Consider the following 21,649-nt stretch of genomic DNA (forward strand, 5'->3'; position numbering starts at 1 on the left):
TAGCAGTATGGGATAAACAAGCTGCAAACCCAGCTGATTTTCCACACAGCCTCAGATTGGAAGTCAGCCCTGATCAAAATTCTTGGTTGCTTTTCTTCAAGGCCTGGGATTGGTGAACATCTCTAGGCTTGATGGTGAATAAGGCCATCCATGGCCACCACACACATCATACACACATGCCACAGAATTCTTGGCTAAGAATTTTAAAATGAGAAAGTATGACAAAGAGAGTTAATAAATACTACCTTTGACAGATAAAAGCAAAAGAAGGATTTATAGTTAGAGAAAACTTATGACCAAAGGACTGTCTTCAGTAGGACATGCCTGAAGTTCCACACTAAGAATGTTATTAAGGACTGGAGGTGTAGCTCAAGTGGTAGAGCACCTGCGTAGCAAGTGCAAAAGCCCTGAGTTCAAACCCCAGTTCGTCTAAAAAAAAAAAAAAAAGTTATTAAAATTCATGCCAATTCTATGAAATATATTTATTTCAAAGCCGAATATATCAACAGATAAGGTAATAGCTTAGCTTAGCTAGGAATTATGTTGTAATTTAATATACTAAATAAAAATTCCATATTGAAAGTTTTTGTAGGATATTTTATGATTGATTATTCTATGAGAACTGCAGTTTAAGCAACTTTTTGCTAAATGAGGCAATGACTCATTCTTGACACCTCATACTGTGATAAAGTGATAACATACTTCAGACAGCCCAATGGAACAAATTATTGAACAAAGTTCAGCATACATTCGACAACGGAAGTTACATTCTTTCATTAAGTGGCTCAGGTCTTCTGAGTCCAAGAGGCAGCAGCCAGGAGCTCCAAGGTCCAGCCCAGCTGAGCACTGCCCTGAGCGAGTGCTGAGTTCTAATCAGGCCTCTGTTGGCACTTTCCCACTGGGCTGGAGCTCTTCAAAGTCTTGGCTGCGACTAATTGGAAATAATTTCTCATTGCTCTGGAGATCCTCTCACCATCTTCTATCCTCTTTATTATGGCCTACAGGCTTAAATGGTATTCTCCAAACTGCTCTAAATGATACACCCTCTCTGCCCCGCGAGGCGCTCAACTCTCAAAGTCCTAATATCCAAGGCCTCTTTTTCAGTGGCAGGAAACGATTCTCCCACTTCAAGGCCTGCGGGCTGAATTTATTCAGGAAGGGAATTCTCTTAAGTTTAAAAAAGTGAAATTAATGGCATTGTGCCACAGAAATAAGATTTGCCCTTGAAGATGCAACAACTTGCCACTTTGGGTACTGACAGGATTTTTTTTTGGTAGAGGACACAGGGTCTCACTATGTTCCCCAGGTTGGCCACAAACTCCTAGGCTCAAACAATCCTCTGGCCTCAGCCTCCACAGCAGGTGGGATTATAGGCATGTACCACTGCACATGGCTGTATTTTTATACTTAATTTTATTACAGCATTTAAAAAATGCCAGTTAGGTTTTATAAGATATATAATTCTGACATGACACCACCACAAGAATGATAGGTGACATGCGCGTGAAATTGGCAAAGATCTTCTAAGAAGCCCTCAGATCTGTAAGATGCATCGAGAGATACTGGTTCAGAAAGCATCTGTGGATAGTCACACATGCTATCACAAATGGAGAATGAATGAGGAAGGAGAAAGCGTGCTGGTCAGATGACATGTTTGACCAGAGAGCTACTCCTGGAGGTCAAGTTCTCAAGTTCCAAGGGGGGCACCCTCCCCTGCTGCCCCTCCACTGCCCAGTTTTAGTGCCTCACACCTCAAAGGGAGCTGGGAGGATCTAATCTCACCTCTCTGGACTACAGAGGACTGCAGGTAGCTCTGGGCAGCGTTAAGCTCTTGAAAGCTACACTGAATAATGGTGGCAGTAGGGGTAGGGGACAATGACCTATGAACTGGAGTAAAGAAGTCACTGAACAGATCTCCCTTACATCCCCAAGGAGTTTGGACTTAGCCTAATACATTCTCACCCCCTAGCACAATCTAGAATAGGTTTTCTGAATACCCTCACTATTGGAGAATGTTAGGTTTGCCTGAAATGGAAAAGTTATTAATGGTGAGTGGCAATGACTTTTAGGTTTGATCATAGCACATTTACATATTTTCTGATTTGGCAGGATTTGAAAATTACTGGTTCATTAATCGTCTGGTAGAGGAGTAATTCAGAAGAGACAATTAGGAGGTTGAACAGGATCATTCTTCAGTAATACACAGCCTGGAGAGAGGAGAAAGGGATGCATGTTACTCTACTGGTTTAGAAAACCCCACAGGGGTGGGGGCATACCTAAGATGGTACAGCGCTTGAGTTCAAACCCCAGTAGTGCCAACAAATGAACAAATAAACAAAAAACCCGACCTACAACCACCCCTGAAACATGATGGAACATCCAGGACTCTAACAAATACCCCATCTCAAAGGCCTATGTGTCCCTAGGTCTTAAGTATATATAGTTTTACCTGAAGATAAAAGAATATGCCTTTGTTCAACAATAATGACAGAAATATAGCTTATCTATACTGTATTCTGTCCAAAATCCAGAGAGAGAAGAGTAGAAAATACTCATTTGCTATCCTGACACTGTAAGTAAGAAGCTAAGTCTCCACACGAAATGTGAAGACTGACAAATTTGTTTCTAAGATTCAAAAGTATTAAGGAAGAAAATCCATCTCACTAATGCTGAAGAAGTGCAACTGCAACCTCAAAGTGAAACTTGGGTTTGCCAAAGCTCCACGGCACTTATCAGCTATGAGGTTTCTCTACCTTTTAAAATCCAGACTACTACAATGCTACTACAATCCAGCTTACAAGCTTTATTTGAACTTTACTTTGTGGATGTAAGTTCCAAATCCATTCTGATTCCAGTAAAGAAAATGAATAAAATGAAATCCAAACATCTTAACAAAACTAGTAAACTATTAAGTGGTGCAGAAAAACCATTTCACAAAAATGTTTATAGTTATAATAAAGACACCTCAAACTATGGCTGACAACAATAAATTGTATATTTCAAAATAGCTAATGTGTAGCACTTTGAATTTTTATAACACAAAGCAATGATAAGTGTGAAGGGTGATAGAGATGCCAGCTACCCTGATCTGATCATTACTAAACAGTGTTCACAAGTATTGACATGTCACACTGTACCCCACAAACATGTACACTGTGTGTTAATTTAAAATAAAAAAATGTATTTTAAAAAAGACTCAAGTAAGTACACAATGTAGATTCTGAGTCACTTAATTAAAATAAAAGATGACTTGGTAAAAAGAAGCTTAAAAGGTCAGAGAAAAGAGCAGAGAAGAAGCAAAGTGCAATAGGAAACCAAATTTTCACCTAGTCTCAAGCTGAATCTAAATAAATGTGAACAACGAATGTATCAGCTAAGCAGGAGAATGGAGAGATAGATGAAAGGGGTCTGGAACTCACTGGCTCCCTGACTCTAGCTAAGGCCCAAGGGAAGGTTTTAAATAGATGTTCCCCAAAGTTTCAAGTAAGTCAGGAACTGAGCCAAGAATCAAGCCGACATAATCTTACTCCTAGCAAACAGTTTTTATATACTACTGCTTTTCTAGACTCTGCCTGAGGTGGGGGTAGGGTGGGGAATCTATTTGCTAAACCCTTTAGGGAACTCAAACCTGCCTGGCACAGTGCACCTGAGCAGCACTCTTGGGAATAAGGCAAGCCTGGGAGGGGGTGGCACACAGACTTAGCACCGTCTTCCACTTTATCCAGAAGGCTGAGAAATTCTATCCCAACCAACCAAGAAGATGCACATTTGCTAGGAGACCAGCATCCAAGGAAAGGAGCAAAACAGGCAGCAATCCCAACTGCCTCTGACCACATCACTAGCCTCATGAAGATGCAGAAGTTAAGAGGAGGAAGCTTCTATGCATGCTATACCTCGATTCGTTATATTTGCCACTATGAATCACAGAGTCAAACAAAACAACTCAGAGATTTAAAAATTATTCTCAAATTATGAAACAAAGAGTTCAGCATCTCCACGGTGACTCTAGATCTGAATCAGATGGCACTCCCTCCAGGACAGGATGGGGAGGAACAATGAAGCCCACATGTGGCTGTTCCTTTTTCTAGAAATGATGTAGGCCTTCACCTAGACCCAGTCTGGTAATTACATTTCTCTTAGATTACGAATAACCCATCCCTCCCTTTTAAAACTGTGGGTAAGTTGAATTTGAATACTTTGATACTCTGGGCTGAGGTCCAAAATGTATAGAGACAAACAAATTAAGCATTCTTTTTTTGATAATCCCTAAGCCTCCAGCTGTAGAAGACAAACAACTAAAACAAAACACATCCCAACTTGGCCCACCTTACATATAGAAAAAAACAAGGAATTCCTACCTCACTCTTAACAGAAAGAGCTGGGGTCTGAAATCGGTTCATCACTGTTTACTGGACCAACGCAGTCTGTGAGCTACCAGATAAATCAACAGGGCCCTTCTCCTCAGCACAGCTTGGTATTTCTGAGAAAACCCAAATGATTTCAAATGCAACTGATACCTCCATTTCCACCAAAGCTGTGATACTGCAAGATGAGCCAACCCCCTTTCAAATTTTAAACAAAATATAAACACAGCTATTTCCATCAAATGCTTGATTCTTGCCTCTTTTCCATGCCAGTTCTTTACAGATGTTCTCAGTGCATCTCCTCAGCTGGATGGCTGAGAGCTCCAAGGACACAACTGCCTTTGCCTACTTGATCTTGACTTTCATTCTCAGATTTTCTCCTTCATCCCAGAGATGCACAAACCACCCAGAGAAGGCAGCTATCACAAGGACCTCTTTGTAAGCCCAATCACCAAAGACAAATTTTATGGTAGTCAGCTTTGGAGGAAAAGCACTCATACCTAAAAAAATCATTTCACCAAAGCAGTTTCACTACCATCATCCAGCACAGAATTCTCTCCACCATCCCTGCAGCATGCTGATTTCATTCACATTCAAGAACAAAACTGAAACTGATTAGGAAAGACCAATACAACAGCATTAGAGGGTTAGACAGCTCAGGATTCTGCAAAGCAAATTCTATAGTGTTTTCAACTCTTAGACCAGTGGTCAGCAAACTTTTTTTCTGTAATTATTTGGCTTGGTGAGCCATTCAGCCTCTGTCCCAACTATCTTACCACTGTAGTAGAAAGCAGCTGAAGACAGGAAGTAAACAGGAGGGTGTGGCTGTGTGCCAAGAACTTAATTTACAAAAACAAGTAGCTGGACAGCAGGATGTAGTTCACCAATCCTGGCTGAGATTCTAGAAGTTAATATAGAGCCTTGATAGAGTTAATTTATAGAACTAGAGGAGCTCCCAAGACCTGAGAAAAGAAGTAAATCTTAGGCGGAACCAGAAGGACTGGAACTTTATGAGGAAAAAGGGGACTCACCTTGACAAGCACAGCTGTCACCACACCCATGAACACGAACAACAGGAGCCCAAGTTTTCCTTTGTTGAACTGTTTCAGCAGGAAAAATTTTGCCCAATCCACCTTTGACTGGCTGTTGGGAGGATATCTGAGTTTGTGAGCACCTTCTCTCTTTAAAGACTTTAATAAACAGGGACGTTGATGAGAAAAAGTATCGAAACTATGTTTTCCATGATAAGCCCCCATTCCACTGGAACCTGGAATAAAAGGTACAGACAAAACAGGCTTCACTGTAGGTGACAAGGCATCTTTTCCATCCTAACACGGACTGAAAAAGCCCATGTGTTCTCCCTGCTGCCAGGGATGCCCGCACACAAAAGTGTCTTTCTTCAGGACATCTTTCCCAATCAACTTCAGCAACCTCATTTCAACCAGGATGCTCTCCAGCAGCAGGACAAGGATTCACGGCCCTTCTAGGGTGTGACTCTCCTTAGGCTATCCTCCCATCCAAGTGCTAACCAGGCCTGACCCTGCTTAGCTTCCGAGACCAGAAGAGATCGGGCACGTTCAGGGTGGTATGGCCGCAGACTTAACTGTATTCTCTATGGTGATTCTTATCACCATCCTTCTGTGCTGTATGTCATCAGCCCGGTTTCCAGACAAAGAAAAGCAACCTTCAGTTAACCTGCCGATGGTCACATGGTTAATAAATAAAGAAGCCAGAATTGAACCTGGGTCACTGTGATTCTAGATGCTCCATGTGTTCTTTTCCCATCATCCCACGTGGCTTTATTTATCCACGGACCTACTCACCCACTTGTTCCATCTAAGCCCCTTGACATAACCAAAACCTAAAGCTAGGTGAAAATATGTAAGTGAAGATCTCTGCCCTCCAAGAAGCCATGTTCTGTAACAGCTTACACCTCTCTTACTCACTATGTGTGTACAGCATACTGACAGGTGCAAGAGGAGAAGCATGTGGGGGGCAGGGAGAATGGCATATGTATGACACAGTAGCAGAAGACAGGGTGACTGGAGGCCAGGAGGCAAATGACTGGCACCAGACTGCAAGTTGAGTCACCAGTGTTTGGGTGGTAGCTGAAGCTGTGGGAGGGGGTCATTCAGGAAGCAAGACAGGTTCAAAAAAAGGCCCAAGGGCAGAACCATGAGAAACCCTGACACTGAGGAGGTCAGAGGAGGATGGGCCAGCCAAAGACATGACCAAGAGCAACCCTCCCACAGAGGACTGGGGAACAATTCTTGGCCCCCAAACCTCCTAAAACTAAGAGCACAGTGAACAAATAAACCAATGCAGTGAACAAAGTAATCACAGCTGTGTCAGTGCTACTGAGGACAAAAAGGGTGACAGATTAGATTCACCCCAAGATGGAGGAGTGGGCAGGGAATCAGGAAAACCACAGCCAACTGGGTGGCTGGGAAGAGCTTCTTCAGCATAGGACAATCACAGGGGGACCTGCAGAATAACAGCAGCCAGCTATTTCAGCCTTGTGAAATATTTACTATAACCAGGAGAAAGTAATACTCACCCACTCCTCCAAATGGCAAAGAAGTAAGAGCAAAGTGCATGATGACATCATTGCCTGTGACACCACCACTGGATGTCTCATCAATCATCTGTTTGATGACCTAAGGAGCAGATCAAAGGTGCCCAGGTCAGACCTAAGGCCCAATAACCCCAGAATCTTAGGGTGTGCACCCAGCTCCTCACAAGTACAGCTGTGCACTCTAGGGACACACATCCAGGCTTTGGGTACCAATGGGAGTTCTTGAGTTTGGGAACACCATGCTAAACAGATAAAATCACCTAAACCGTGGTTAATTTAGCAAACACAATTGGTAGTCTAGCTTCTCAGATTAATGTCTAGCCTAAGTTGCACATCCTACGCTGAAAACCTTAAATCTGAAATGCTCGAAAAGTCCAAAACTTTTCAGGTGCTAACATTTCATGAGTAGAAAATTCTATACCATGAAGTTTTTACATGTACAAAAGTACTAAAAATATTGTATGAAGTTATCTTCAGGTTTTATGTATAAGGTCTGTATGAATTGTAAATGAATCTTGTGCTTAGACTTAGGTCCCATCCCCAAGAAGTCAGAAGATATGTAAAGATTCCAAGATCTGAAAAAATCCGGAATCAGGTCAGATTTGATTGTACACATCTGTAATTCCAGCATTTGGGAGAATAATACAGAAGAATCAAGAGTTTGAGGCCAGTCTGGGCTACATATTGAGATCTTGCCTCAAAAAAAAATCCAAAATCTGAAACATTTCTTGTGCTTAGTACTTTAGCTTGTACAGAGGGAGGCATCCCCAAATATTTGTTCACTTGATGGCCACCTAAGTTGTCTTCCCCAAAACAGCAGCAGAAAGTGTTTCATAAGAAATAGTTCAGACTATATTCCAATGATTTTTTGTTTTTTATTGGGGTTTCAACTCAGAGCCTTACACTTGCTAGACAAGTACTCTACTACTTTAACTCTGTTCTCTTGTCCTTCTTGCTCTAGTTTGTTTTAGGATATGATCTTGTATTTATGCCCAGGCCAGTGTAGATCACAATCATCCCATTTTTACAGTTCCCGCTTAGCTGGGATGATAGGCATGTGCTACCCTGCCCAGTTTTTATTAGGTTGAGATGGGATCTTGTAGGTTTTTTGCCTGGGCTGGTCTTGAATGATGAGCCTCCTGATTTCCACCTCCCATAGATTAACAGGTGTGAGCCACTGAGTCTGGCCTATTCCAGTCTTTAAAAATTTTAGTCTTTAAAAGTCTCAATCTCTGCTCTAAATCAGTGTATGATTAATAGGTATTAGTTTGTATGAAATGCAAAAAGTATTTAAGATTTTAGATTTAGCATCATCTTTTTGTAGAAATTAATGGCTGGTTGACCTAACACCCAAAATGGCACAATGACACTGAACTAGTAAATGTCATTTCACCTGGTGCCAACAAGCCCTTCACAGCAAATGTCAAGTCTGGACTATAGTGACCCATTGCCAGAGAAAGATCCCTAACCAGGTGTACCCTGACCAGTAGATTTCAGGATTCAGGGTCACCCGCCACATTATTTATAGTCATTTTAAATTTCTGTGAATAACTCAGTCTTTATTAAGCTCTGCACATTTGTCTCACTTCAAGTATCTGTAGCTATCTATACCTCATTACAATTTCAAGCTCCAGAAACTGTCACATAACTGCTTCTACTTACCATCAAAAGCTCTCCAGAACGCACTCGGCTCATAAACTCCTCACACTGACTGGTCCCATCCTTCTCTTTCTCATTTTTCTACTTTTTTCAGAGGGATCCTGAACTTAATTGCCCTCACGGAGGCCACCATCCACTAGCAGCAGCCAGTCACCTTGCAGTGCAAATAAGCAACCATGCAGCAGGTGGCAAAGCTGGTTAAGCAAGTGATATGACCCCACCATTCTAACATAAAGTTATGTGATCTGAGAAACTGAAATCCAAAATATCACAAGCATTAATATGACATTACCAGAGGTCTTTGTCCTACCCAGCCCTATTTGGGTCATAGGGACAGGCTCTTACACAGATATGCCCTATGGATTCATGTCATGAAAGCATGTTTAAGTCTTCCAATTAAACAGGAGGTATTTGTGAGTCAAAAGACGGGTCACACTTATCCCTGTGGACTTATATCTAACCCCAGGGAGTAGGGGAAAGGGCACTTTGATAACCCCAGGGCCTCATTATATAAAATAGCAGGTTGTAAATACAATCATTTGGTGAACTTTGATATACCCATACACCATCATTTGTTTTATAGCAAAAAAGAAATCACTTTGACACTCATGACAGTGAGCTGCTTTTCTCTGTAAGACTTACCTTGCTGTTATGAGAAAATACATAGAGAGCCAGGGGCTTCTCACGATCATTTATGAAATTTATGGCTTCGTCTGCATTTTTCACAGGCACGATTGGAAGAATTGGTCCAAAAATTTCTTCTTGCATTACCTTGGTTTCAGGATCAACATCAGTAAGTATTGTTGGGGCTGAAAAGAAACAAAATGAAAACAAAAATGCTAAAGTAGAAGACAAAAATGTAAAACGGTCACATATATTTCACTGGGTTTCTTACCCATCCCTTTCCTCTCCTACTCAAGTCACATCTATTGAAAAAATAAAAAATCCTCTTAGCATGTGCTAAGGGGGATTTCTTAGCACCAAAGTGTTTGATAATAAGGGTTTGAGTCCCAGCACCAAAACAAAAGTCCTGAGAATATGATCGAACTGTGCAAATATTAAGAAGCTCCAAATTAAATGAATCAGGACATTTTTGTGCAAACCATGAGAAAGATATATACTGAATATATCTTATTAACATTTAACCATGTTCATAGGTTTTATATATATATATACACGCACATACACACACACATATATATATATATTTATATATTTACATTTTTTTCCATGGACAGATCTTTCTGGATGCACAGACACTCCTCTGTGAATCAAATCAGCACTTTTTCTTTTAACTGAAGTGCTTGCATGATCACTATCTCATTGACTTTTATTACAACTCTGTTACAGATTGAGAAAACATACTTAAGTGAGCAAGACTCCCTACACCTGTGTTCACTGTTTCAGCTATAATTAGGAAGGAGAGGAAAGGGGACGCTAAAGAAGCTGTCAGGATGTTCAGTATCCACACTGTAAGCCACCAAAGAGTAGTATTCAGAAAGACCCTGTGAACAAGCTGGATTGTCAACTAAAAGAGAAGACTTATGACAGTAACAGGGTGGGCTTTTTCTTCACCTCTAGTTTCTACTAGGTTATCTTGACACAGTGGTAGAGGACAGTTGTTTGCAGCACCAATCCAGGGGCATGTAAGTTATTTCCCCCAAGTCCACAGCCCCTATATTTTTTGGGTCTCAAAACCAATTTGATTTGGGCCTCTGCCTCCTCTGCATAGTCATATGCAGAGCTAGGTAGGCTAGCTCCAATTCAGGGGAAAGTCCTAATTAGACCAACCTAATCCTCTTGCCAGTGGTTAATCTAAATGTGGATCAGGTTGCCATTCTCAAGACATTAGTTCTGGCATTGTCTGGTTGTGGAATTGTGGTGAAGCTATTTCTTTCTTTTTCCATCCACAAATGGGAGGGAATTGCATCAAGTTCTATTCTGCTTCTCAGGATTTTAGAAAAACTTAGATAATATGTGTAAATATGAAAAACTAGTGCAACACAGGTGGTTTGGTTCAAGTGGTGGAATGCCTGCCTAGCAAGTGCAAGGCCCTGAGTTCAAACCCCAGTTTGCCAAAGAAACAAAACAAAATGAAAAACAGAAAAGAAAGAAAAGCAGAATACTGGAAAGCAGTATTTAAGAATTTAATAATGAAACACTACATAAATCCAGTTTATGTAGGGCCGATAAGCAGAGTCATTAAAAACTGCCAAGCTGCCATCTTCCCAAAGGAAAAGGTGAACCTATTACCTATGTAGCGTGTGGCCTCATCAGTCTCCCCACCAAGTGCTATCTTTTGTCCTTCAAGCAGACTTTGTACCCTCTTAAAATGATGAAGATTGATGATCCTTTCATAATCAGGAGATTCTTTTATATTTTCTCCATAAAATTCCTATTGAAAACAGGAGTATTTAATTGTCACAAAGACCTATATTTCAATTGCTTTAATAAATTCAAAATCTATTCACACTTAAAAACTGTCCTGTTTTTATACCCTCACAGAATCCAACACCCTAGTCCCCCCAAAATTTAATAGTAGTGTAACAGTGGTAAGTTTAAGCTTTTTGGTAGGTCAAAGATAAGAAAATAAAGCAGTCTACCTACCCCATCCCCCTAGCTCTATCACTGTCCATAGTTACAGGCTCCTACGGCTTTGGTGGGGGGTGAATGTGGGAGTAGGTATCAGGGATGAAGTCTTACTCTGAATCAGGATCATCTTTTTGTTCACCCTTTGATTGTAGATGCTCTGCACACATACAATAGATTGCTTTGCTGCTTAAGAGACTCTCTGATCTACAGACCCTACAATACTTGCTATCTAGTCTTCCTTGGTTCCCTCAGGCAGATCTTTAAGTACCCTAAAAGACTGATAACCTTCTAAAGGCTATTTGATTAACTTACTCCTTCAAACTACTGGGCATCGCAGGGCCTATACATACAGGAGAACTAATAACCTTAACCAGCAATGAAAAATATGCCAAAGGGACTGGTGATATTCTCTCAAAATCACAAACACTGGGGCTGAAGGCGTGACTCAAGTGGTAGAACTCCTAGCAAGCACAAAGCCCTGAGTTCAAATCCCACTACCACGAAGAAAAAAAACAAAAAACCAGACATGGTTATTTTAATTTTTTTTTAAAAAAGAAGTATACACCACAACTAATCAACAAATCAACTAGACAGTTTAAGTGTATTTACATAAACCTAACCTTGCTCCCATTAGACATTCTATAAAGGTTGCAAGAGCATTTTCAATTAGCTGGGAAATTAATTCAGTCACATATGCTACAAGAATTTTCCTAGAAGGAGAAGAGAATGGGGATGCCACCTGCAAACAGTTCATTTGACTTATTGAAAGCAGCAGAGTCAGAAGTGCTGAACACAGACCTTCAGAGTTTCCTTAACTTTCTGCACAATTTGATTCTGGAGGGAGGCTTCACAGAGAATGTAGTCAGGAGCGATGCATGTTTGACCACAGTTCATGAATTTTCCCCAGGTTATACGTCTGAGAGAAAAAAACCCAAGAATAATTGTATAATTTGGTCAAATTTTCATTGGTTACATACTTTGGTATTGTTTGAATGCTTTCCAACCAAAGTGGATTCATATATTTAGTTGGTAATCATTAAAAAAAATAAAACTGCCCAGCACAGTGACTCAAGCCTGTAATCCTAACTAGTCAGAAGGCAGAGACTGACAGGATTACAGTTGGAGGCCGCCTAGGCAAAAAGTTTGAGAGACCCCATCTCAACCTACAGCTGGGTGCAGTGGCACATGTCTGTGATCCCAACTACTTAGGGAAACATAAATAGGAGGATTGTGGTCCAGGCCAGCTCAGGTAATAAAGTGAGACCCTCTCTCAAAAATAACCATTGCATAAAGAGCTGGGGGCATGGCTCAAGTGATACAGCACTTTCCTAGCAAGTGTGAGGCTCTGAGTTCAACCCCCAGAACTGCCAAAAAGATAAAGAAATCAGGAGCAGTTTGAGGCCAGCCTGAGGAAAACGTCAGTGAGATTCCATCTCAACCAAGCTGGGCATGGTGGCTCACACTTGTGATCCCACCTAGGTGGGAGGTGTAGCTAGGAGGATCACAGTTTGAGGGTGGTCATGGGCAAAAATACAAGACCCTACCTAAAAAATAACTATGGTAAAAAAGGGCTGGGGCCATGGCTCAAGTGGCCTAGCAAGTGTGAGACCCTGAGTTCAAACCCCAGTACCTCCAAAAAGAACTTGGAAAGCATTTTCCAACTGAGATAGAATATTCTAAGTAGGAGCAAAATTCGCAAGGCAGCTTGGAAAATAGTACTTGGGAAGTAATGAAGTCACTGCTTGACGCAGGAAAAATAAACAGCCTTTTCAACACCCCTTTCCTTCTCTTCTCCAGTCAAAAGGCCGTTCCAGGTGATAAGAGCTCAGTCCAGACTCCACTTCTCCCGGTGTGGCTTTAGTTCCTGCTGGCAAGATGTGCAGGTTTAAAGCAGACATCAGCCAGTAGCCTTGAACACTGCTCTGCATGGGGACCCTCTATCTCTGTAAGAAACCCTTCCTGCATATGAACATCACCCAACGTTCAATGAGAGTCTCTTGTTCTGGCAATTATGCTTCTACTGGAAGCCAACCTGGAACCCTGATCCAATTCTCCCCTTGGCTCCCCATCTCTGAGGGAGAGAGAAAGCCACACCACTCAGAGAACAGAGGCAGTTCTGTGTTTTGCCACTTCCTGGTAGGTAAACCTGATTCAGCAGAGAACCTGATACCTTTATTTTTGAGTTCCCAGCTGCAAGATGCTATTCAAAGTTAAAAGATGAGTAATATTGTTTTTTGTCAACAAAGAATCCCTTTCAATTGAGAATTTAAAGATTTTATTATGTACACACAATACTTTGGATTATGTACTTCCTGGATTATTGGCCAGCAAAACATTCAAATTTCTCACCAGAGACTGAGGTTGTAGCTCAGTGGTAGAGCAAATGCTAATGTGGTAATGGTCTGGGTGCTATCCATAGTATGTGAAACCAACTCTGGGCAAATTTCTTGCTTGATTTATCTGCAATCTCAAGAACAGAAAGAACTTTTCCAAAATTTCCTAAGGACAACCATCTGCTATCAGGACCTATGGCTCATTATTTCTTACAGTGGCACCAAAGGATGGTTTGTAAAAGACTTCTGATGCTCTTGAGCACATCAAACTCCAAAACTAATGATGTACCTTGGAGTCATAAGGCATGGTATTCAAATGCAAAGGATAACATCAACCTATTAGGTAAAGTTTCCACTGTGCTGAGAAATACTCAGAAAACCAGAGCAATCTCACCTGCAAACAATGTCCAGGTCACAGTCTTTATCAATGTAACACGGACTTTTCCCTCCCAATTCAAGTGTCACAGGAGTCAGATGCTTTGCAGCAGCTTCCATGACAATTTTTCCAACTGTGGTACTTCCCGTATAGAGAATATGGTCGAATCGCTGCTTCAGAAGCTCTGTGGTTTCCTCAACACCACCATTAATAACTGTGTACAGGTCCTCAAAGAAAGACAAACAAATTCTTGCTTTGCCAACTTACTCCTGTTGTTTAACATCCACAATTTCTTCAAGATAAACATAACTTTCTTCAAAACCAGGAGATCGAGACCATTCCCTGTGAGGGATGGAACAGGGAGGTGACCAAGGACAAGTGGAAGTCACAGAGTCTGCTGGTGTTTGGGAACCATCAACCTACATGAAACTTACCTAGAAAGTCCAAGTTTTTTTTTATATGAGCTTGGCAATGAAGGCACACAGGAGAGCAAATGATTAGATGCGACTAGGGAAATGCGGGAGATAGGGGTATGGGGGATATTGTGTGGAATCGGAGGATTTGAGGAGAAAGTAGCTGCTGTCAATGACAGCAGGACAGGTCCCAGCTCCATGTCTTAATTAGAAGGTTGTCTCTTTATACAACGCAAAGCAGGGCTAAGCCTAAGGTAGAAAACAAGCCAAGTCTGCTTTTGAAGTGTACCTGTATTGAATCGGGGCTCTAACTTATGTGACCTATGCAACCTACTGAACGTCTCTGAGCCAGTTAGCTTCTGTGGCTTGAGCTCTTGTATGCACTGTGCTATTGTTAGCAGTTATTTTAAGAAAGAACACTTTGAACAATAACAGCAGGAAAAGTAGGAACTGAGAACAAACGACAAGATATGAAGACAGAAGGAGAGGTAGGAAAGATTTTAAGCTGTATGACGTATAAGCTGGTGTGTGGGCCTCAAGTTCCCATTTGACCTCCTGCTCTTGGAAAAGCTTATTTGTTCTCATTTACTTTATAGTTTAACTGCCCAACACACTCTAGGTTTTAACTTTTCAATGGCAGCTCCATGGCTTAATCTAGAGCTCCTATGTGACTGGGCCACCATCAAGCTAACTGAAGCAGAGCCATTATTATCCTCCCTATGTAGACAGAGTCAACTATTGAACAATTTACCCCTGGTGAGGGGCAAGCAGTTCCCCGGTAAGGTTCTAAGTCCTATTCAATCCATGACATCTCACTATCTTCCATTTCATCCTTCTGGATTGGATAACCACAGCTATTAAGAACAAAATTGTTCTGTGGGCTGCCATATCAGGGGAAAGATAACAGAGCAAAATATTATTCCAAAAGCCATTATAAATTAGTGTGTATAATTCATGAGGGATATTTTAAAGTTGCCTTTTGGTGAATGCGAAAGACTCCTGCCTGAAGGAACTGCATGTGGGACTCAGCAGTCTGAAATTAATCACAAACTTCCTCTCTAGGAAGGCACAGGAACCGCTGATTCAAAGAGATAAAACCACCCCTATGCAGACTTTGATATTCTTAAATGCCAGCACCTTGACCCTGATGTTCAGAAAGCTATTTTCTTTCTGTAGTTTTCATGCCACAGACATATCCTTTTCAAAAGCAGAAGTACTCATATAATAATACAGTATGTCCGGGAACTTGTGGCTCGTGCCTGAATTCCTAGCTACTAAGGAAACAGAGATCAGGAGGATTATAGTTCAAAACCAGCCCTGGGCAAATAGTTCTTGAGACCCTATCTCAAAAAAAATCCATTACAAAAAAAAAAAAAAAAAAAGGACTGGAGGAGTGGCTCAAGTGATAAGAGTGCCTGGCTCACAAGCATGAGGCCCTGAGTTCAAGCCCCAGTGCTGCCAAATAAATTTTAAAAATTAAAAAAATACAGTATGATATTCTGTCAGGACAAAAGAGATAGTCAGTGACAAAAAAAAATGCTACTATTCAGTACAATCCCAGCCCCTTATTAGCTAATTCACTAAATTAATACATCTAAAGTCGTATGTTAGTGCAAACATGGATTAATCCAAACTGCCAAATGATAGATCTGTAAATAGGGATACTTATGAAGCCATAGGCCTAATACATTGTGTAACTATAATCACTAAGTTATTCCACAGTGTATTTTGAAACTTTGTTTATTGAGTCGATTGTTGGCTTAGGAAATTGCATACAGATCCCCAACCAGCAATGACATGCACTAGATGGGTTGAGATACTTACCTGGTCTAAATACTGAGGGAGGAGCTTAGCCAAGATCTTGGCTGTATTTTCACTTATTTCTGAAGGCTTGAGAACCACAGCATTTCCTAAACAAAATAAAAAGCAGGACAGTATCATCTAGTAAATATTAGATGAATAACTTCAATATCTACCAAAATACTGTTCATGTAGGGAGTACAAACAGACTCTATCAACTTTTCCAACTCTTCCAGCTTTATATTACTTTTCTGCCCATGTCTCCCTTGGATTTTCCTTTCTGCCCTGGAATTATTGAGCAAATGGGCTATGTTAACACAAGCTTTCAAGCTGGATCCTCCAAAGTAAGAAATTAATTTCTTGGGACATACTAAGCTAGCATTACTCCCAAGAACCCTTATCTGAATGAAGAAACTGGTCAGACAGAATCTAAAGGTTTGTCTGAGGGCAGAGCCAGCAATTGAAACCACCTATGAATATGAATGCCAAACTCCAAAGTCTTGGGCCTCCTAGACTCAGATGCCTTTCACCCTCACAGGTTCATTCCCCAGGTACTTAAAAAAACAGCAAATCTTCTCAGCAGCCCATTAAAAAAAAAAATATATATATATATATAATATTTATTTATGAATTCTCAATATGCTGCTAGTTTTTGTAAACCAAGATAAACCACCAAAGTAAATGTACTTAATTAGCCACTATCATTAACTTACAGCCAGTACGAGAGGATAAGTTGCTCTAAAAAGCTATAAAGACAGAAGCGGCACCAGACCTGCAGCGATGGCTCCCAACATTGGCTGGATGGTGAGAACGAAAGGGTAATTCCAAGCTCCGATAATCAGTACGACTCCCAGGGGCTCTGGCTGAACATAGGCCTCATCCATCATGGTAAGCAAGTTCTTCTTAACTGGTTTAGCAGTAACCCATTCGGAAAGACTTCCCAGCATAAGATCAATTTCCCCAAGGACAGCGATGACTTCATGACTGTACGCGTTGAATTCACTCTGGTATAAGAGAATCACAGTTAATCTTGCACAATGAGTATGATATGCTTGGTTCAGGATGTCAAAAACCTCAGGTCAGTCATATCTGTGGTGACAAAAACTGAGATTATCAGACCACCTGGTTTGGCATCCAGATTCCTTTGCAACCTCTATTCCCTCACTAAGGACTTGCTATCTCCCTAATATATTCAATGCCTCTAAATCCTTCTCTACTTATCCAAGCCCTTTAAAATTAGGCTTAGACATTATCTCTTTCAGGAAGACTTGCCTGATTAATAATGGCCTACTTTGATCACATTTTATCTACCATAGCAATTATGCTTCTGACCTATATCTTCCTATTTCATCATTAGGGCTGGGGGTGTGGCTTGAGTGGTACAGTGCCTTGCCTAGCAGGTGCAAGGCCATGATTTCAAACCCCAGTACCACCAAAAAAAAAAAAAAAAAAAAACCCAAAATTTAAAAAATTTCATCCTTAATATACAGATTTATTACTGTACTTACTTTTTATCTGTGTGGTTGTTTTCCAACCAAGTTAAAAACTTTCAAAGGTAGGAAACTTATATTTCTTTGTAATCATAGATACAAACACACACACCTACACAAATATTTGGTATCTGTAGGATTAATAAATTATTTGCAGGCCATTACCCCATCTTGTTTATTTACTATCATAGCCTTTCTCCACTGAAAGCACTCTACAGGAAATTTTTATAGTTACAACTACTACTGTTACTACTTCTTGCAAGTCTTTGAGGGGGGAGGGAGAATCATAAACCCAAAGGAAGGTCTTCCCATGCATGGAATACACATAAAAGATGAAAACAGTATCATCAGAACATACATGGTATCACCTGGGACCTCGTTAGAAATTTACAATCTGAGCCCCATCCTAGACCAACTGAACCATAATCTGCATTTTAACAAGGTCCCCAGGTGATTGTCAGCGCACCAGTTTAAGGAGCACTAGCCTAACAATACACAAAGTCATAAAGGAAAAACTGAGTACGAAAAAAAAAATCCCCCAAAAATCCACTGTCAAAAAAAAGTAAAAAAGTAAACCAAGTTAAACGTAAAAAAAAAAAGCCCTTAGAAAAATCTCTGTAATGTGGCAAGATGACAAATTACTGACATCCAGAACATGCAGAATTCCTGCAAATCATAAGGAAATGGCCCATAGGTGCAACAGAAAAACGGGCAAGAATACAAAAGACAATTCGCAGAAGACGGACTACAGAGGCTAGGACACGCATGCCCGTTCAGTGTGTTCACAATACACCACAGGGCTAATTCTTAGCAAGGCTGGACAAGGGAAAGTCGGCAGGAATTTTGCTTTACTTGTACAGTAGGGAAAAACAAACTCCCACAATGCTTGCGTGATCAGAAGTAAAAGAGTGGGGGGAAAAGCTCCGGCAGAATGCGGTTCCCAGTGGGACGTGCGAGCCCTTCCTGCCCTGGGCGTACCTTGCACAGGTCGGCGGCGATGGCGGCTAGGATGTCCTTCTCGTGCTCCTGCACCATCCTTCGCATAGCCTCGAGCTGCTGCAGCCGGAACCGCAGAGGACGCGAACGGCCGGACCGAAACGCCTGGCGAAGCCGCTGGACCTCGCGCTCCATGGCCGGCCTGGTCAGAGGAGATCAGTGGTGTCCCGGAGCGCAGGGGCGCGGGGGCGTGGCGGGAGAGAAGGAGGCAAGTGCGGGCTGGCGTTGTCCCTCCGCTCTTTTCCGGTGGACCCCTATCGCCGATGCCAAGCCGCAGCTCACGGGTCCCCACGCCAGCTCGCTCAGCAGCACCCCTGGCGCTGGTCAAGAACAATTACCCTACAGCTGCGCGGTGCGGCTGGCCTCGACCCAGAGTCGCGCTCCTATTGGCCCGGGCGCCCCCACGTGACCACGCGCCCCGCCCACTTCCCCGCCGGCCGGGTTCTGACCCGGAGCTCTGGCGTCCGGGGTCGCGTGTGACGGCCGCGGGAGGCGGCGCCTGGCCGGAGGGTGGGGGTGGGGGTCGGGGTGCGGGGATATGGGGAAAAGGTTAGCGGGCTTGGGGACAGGAGCCCCGGACTGTCTTGGGGAAGGGAAAGAGTAGTCCTCGAGCAAGTGAGCGGAGGCGCGGAGGCCAGTCGGCGAGGAGAGCCTGGCGTCACTCAGGAAGCGTCCCAACAGTGACGGACGCGGCCCACGCGCGAGACGCCCTCGGGGAGGGAGTTTCCTTCTTCCTCGCCTCTGGGCCTCCTCAGATGTGGCGGGCTGGGCAGAGTCGCGAGGCCTGGCGCTGCCGAACACGCTGGGCGTCCTCTGCAGCTCCTCTCCCGGAGTGGGGCGAGTAGGCAAAGGAGCCCGGCATATTCTTAGCCTGAGGCCACGTGGGGGCGGGGGAGGACGAGGGCGAGGGGAGCACCGCGACCCCTTCTTGTCTCCAGCTGCCCCAGCCCGGCCCCTCCTCCACGGACTAGCGGTCTTGACCTCGGCGCTCCACCGATGGACCTTAAATTCCCGCTAGGCGGACACTCTCCCACTAGAGCCATGCCCCCAGGCCTTTTGTTTTTTTGTTTATTTCTCAGATGGGGTCTTGGCCAGGGCCATTCTGGGACCACGATCCTCCTTCCGCCATCTCCTGCATAGCCCGTGTAGCTGGGACCACAGGTGATCCCCATTACCCGGCCCCTCTCCCCCCTTCCTGACCTGGGGATCAGTCCTTTGCCTCCTTGTCATTTCACAGTCACTTCGTCATCTAATCCCATAGATAGTGGTCAGAGAAGGTTCTAATCCCAACTTTCCTCTGAAATCCAAAGGATATATTTAACTACGTCCTATTTGTCTTCATTTGAATTTGTAATATGCATCTTGGAGTTAACTTCAAGTAGAGTTTCATTTATTCTCCACCTACCAATGCACATCTCCTTCAGTGTTCCCTGTCTCAATAAATGGGGCCATTCTTTATCTCATTTATTCCGGCCAAAATCCTTGGAATCAACCTTGATTCCTCTCTTTGGACTTATTTTCAAAATATGTATTGAATCCAACTACTTTCACCTAGTTCAAGCCATAGTCATTTTTCACCCTATTTTACAAAACCTATATGCCCTGTCCTCTGGGTATGCAACTTTTTGTAGGACTCTCCTGCTTAGTAAGTTCTAGCCAGAGTGACTTCCCTGCTGTTCCCTGAACCCTCTAAGCACATTCCTGCCCTTGGGGCTTTAGCATTCAGTTTCCTTTGCCTGGAGTGTCCAACTAACTTTTTTAATTTTGAGTCTTTCTCAACAGCCTGTAATTTGAGGTTTATTTATGGAGACTGGAGGTGAACCAAGATAGTTGGCAAGACCATCAAACTTTTCTTCACCTTTGCTTCCCCCTTGCCTAATAAAACAAAGCCAACACCTTATTTTATGTAGAGATACCATGGTTAAAGTTGGGAGACTGCAGGTGAGAAGGTTTGGGAGGAGGTAAACAGGCTTCTTACTTTACAGGGAAAAGCAGCAGCCTTCATCAGATACCAAGTCACTAAATCAGTTCCATAAGAATCTGAGGATTGTCTGTTCATAGCAAGCCAACTGTCTAGAACCACAGTATCTAGAACTGTGTAGCAATGTTTAAAGAAGTTCAAAGTTCACCACAAGAGTATGTCCATTTACCTTTTTTATTTGATCAGAGAGAGAGACCATTTGTAAACTGATCTAATGAAGTTGTGTAAGTATAAATCATGCAAGGTACACTGAAATATGAATGATGCATGATTTTTTAAATAAATGCAGTTAATGAATAGAATTCCAGTGTGAAATTAGAATAGGAATGAATATTATCTAAAGCGTGATAATCTCTGTAGCAAAGAGCTGCTTCTCCTACTGAAAATAAGGCATGATGTTTCTTAAAAGTAATAGATTGTGATTCTAATGACACAATCACCAAGACTTTGACTCTTTACCAACATTTTCTTTATTAGTTGGAGAACCCAATTGATGGCATTTTGCTGGGCATATTTACAAAGCACATCCAGATGCTTTAATGGAATGAGGTGATACATTATGGACCAAAGAATTGTTTTTACTCTACTCCCCAACTGAAACATTCTAATTCATTGATTAGATATCACCACTGCAGGATATAGGAATAGGGGGTGAGTCCCCACAAGCTACTTCCTCCAGGAGAGTAGCCTGTGGTAATTTTAGTATGCCTGCCCACCATACTATTCCAACCCCCATCTTTCAGGTAAAAAGAGGTTTCTTTTCCATGGGTGATCTACTCCTTGACCCCTCTCCACCACAATCTCAGGGTTTCCATATGATCCAGGCCTATCTAGACAAAGAATCAAACCTTCCTTGGCACAGTGATTAATTTAGGAATGTACAAGTGACCCAAGCCTGACCCATCAGCCCTCCCTGGAACTTTTATTAGAACTATCATGAAAGAGACATGCTTTTCCCTATGGGATCACTAGCTGTGTGTGTGGTATAATCCTAGAGTACCCTGTGATTAAATTTTTGGTACCTAGAGGAAATCACTCCCTGAGAATAAAGTCAATACAGCAGAAAGCAG

The 21,649-nt window shown here is 42.3% G+C and overlaps 1 protein-coding gene across 2 annotated transcripts; it reads right to left on the reverse strand.

The window, feature by feature from the left end:
* Positions 1-467: 467 nt before the first annotated feature.
* Positions 468-18,947, reverse strand: Aldh3a2 (aldehyde dehydrogenase 3 family member A2). Of its 2 annotated transcripts, XM_020166482.2 has the most exons (11): positions 18,581-18,947; positions 16,885-17,116; positions 16,137-16,222; positions 13,918-14,126; positions 11,989-12,106; positions 10,852-10,993; positions 9,241-9,407; positions 6,922-7,021; positions 5,396-5,631; positions 4,359-4,480; positions 468-2,207 (listed from the first exon to the last, which is right to left on the reverse strand). In XM_020166482.2, exons 1-10 carry the CDS (start codon positions 18,731-18,733, stop codon positions 4,400-4,402), a joined length of 1,524 nt encoding a protein of 507 aa, XP_020022071.1. In that variant the 5' UTR covers positions 18,734-18,947; the 3' UTR covers positions 468-2,207; positions 4,359-4,399. The 2 variants fall into 2 exon arrangements, with proteins under 2 accessions (XP_020022071.1, XP_020022072.1); XM_020166483.2 differs by lacking the exon at positions 4,359-4,480 and having other exon boundaries at positions 18,581-18,946.
* Positions 18,948-21,649: the final 2,702 nt, after the last annotated feature.

This window comes from Castor canadensis, chromosome 11, assembly GCF_047511655.1.
Source record: "Castor canadensis chromosome 11, mCasCan1.hap1v2, whole genome shotgun sequence".
NCBI lineage: Eukaryota > Metazoa > Chordata > Mammalia > Rodentia > Castoridae > Castor > Castor canadensis.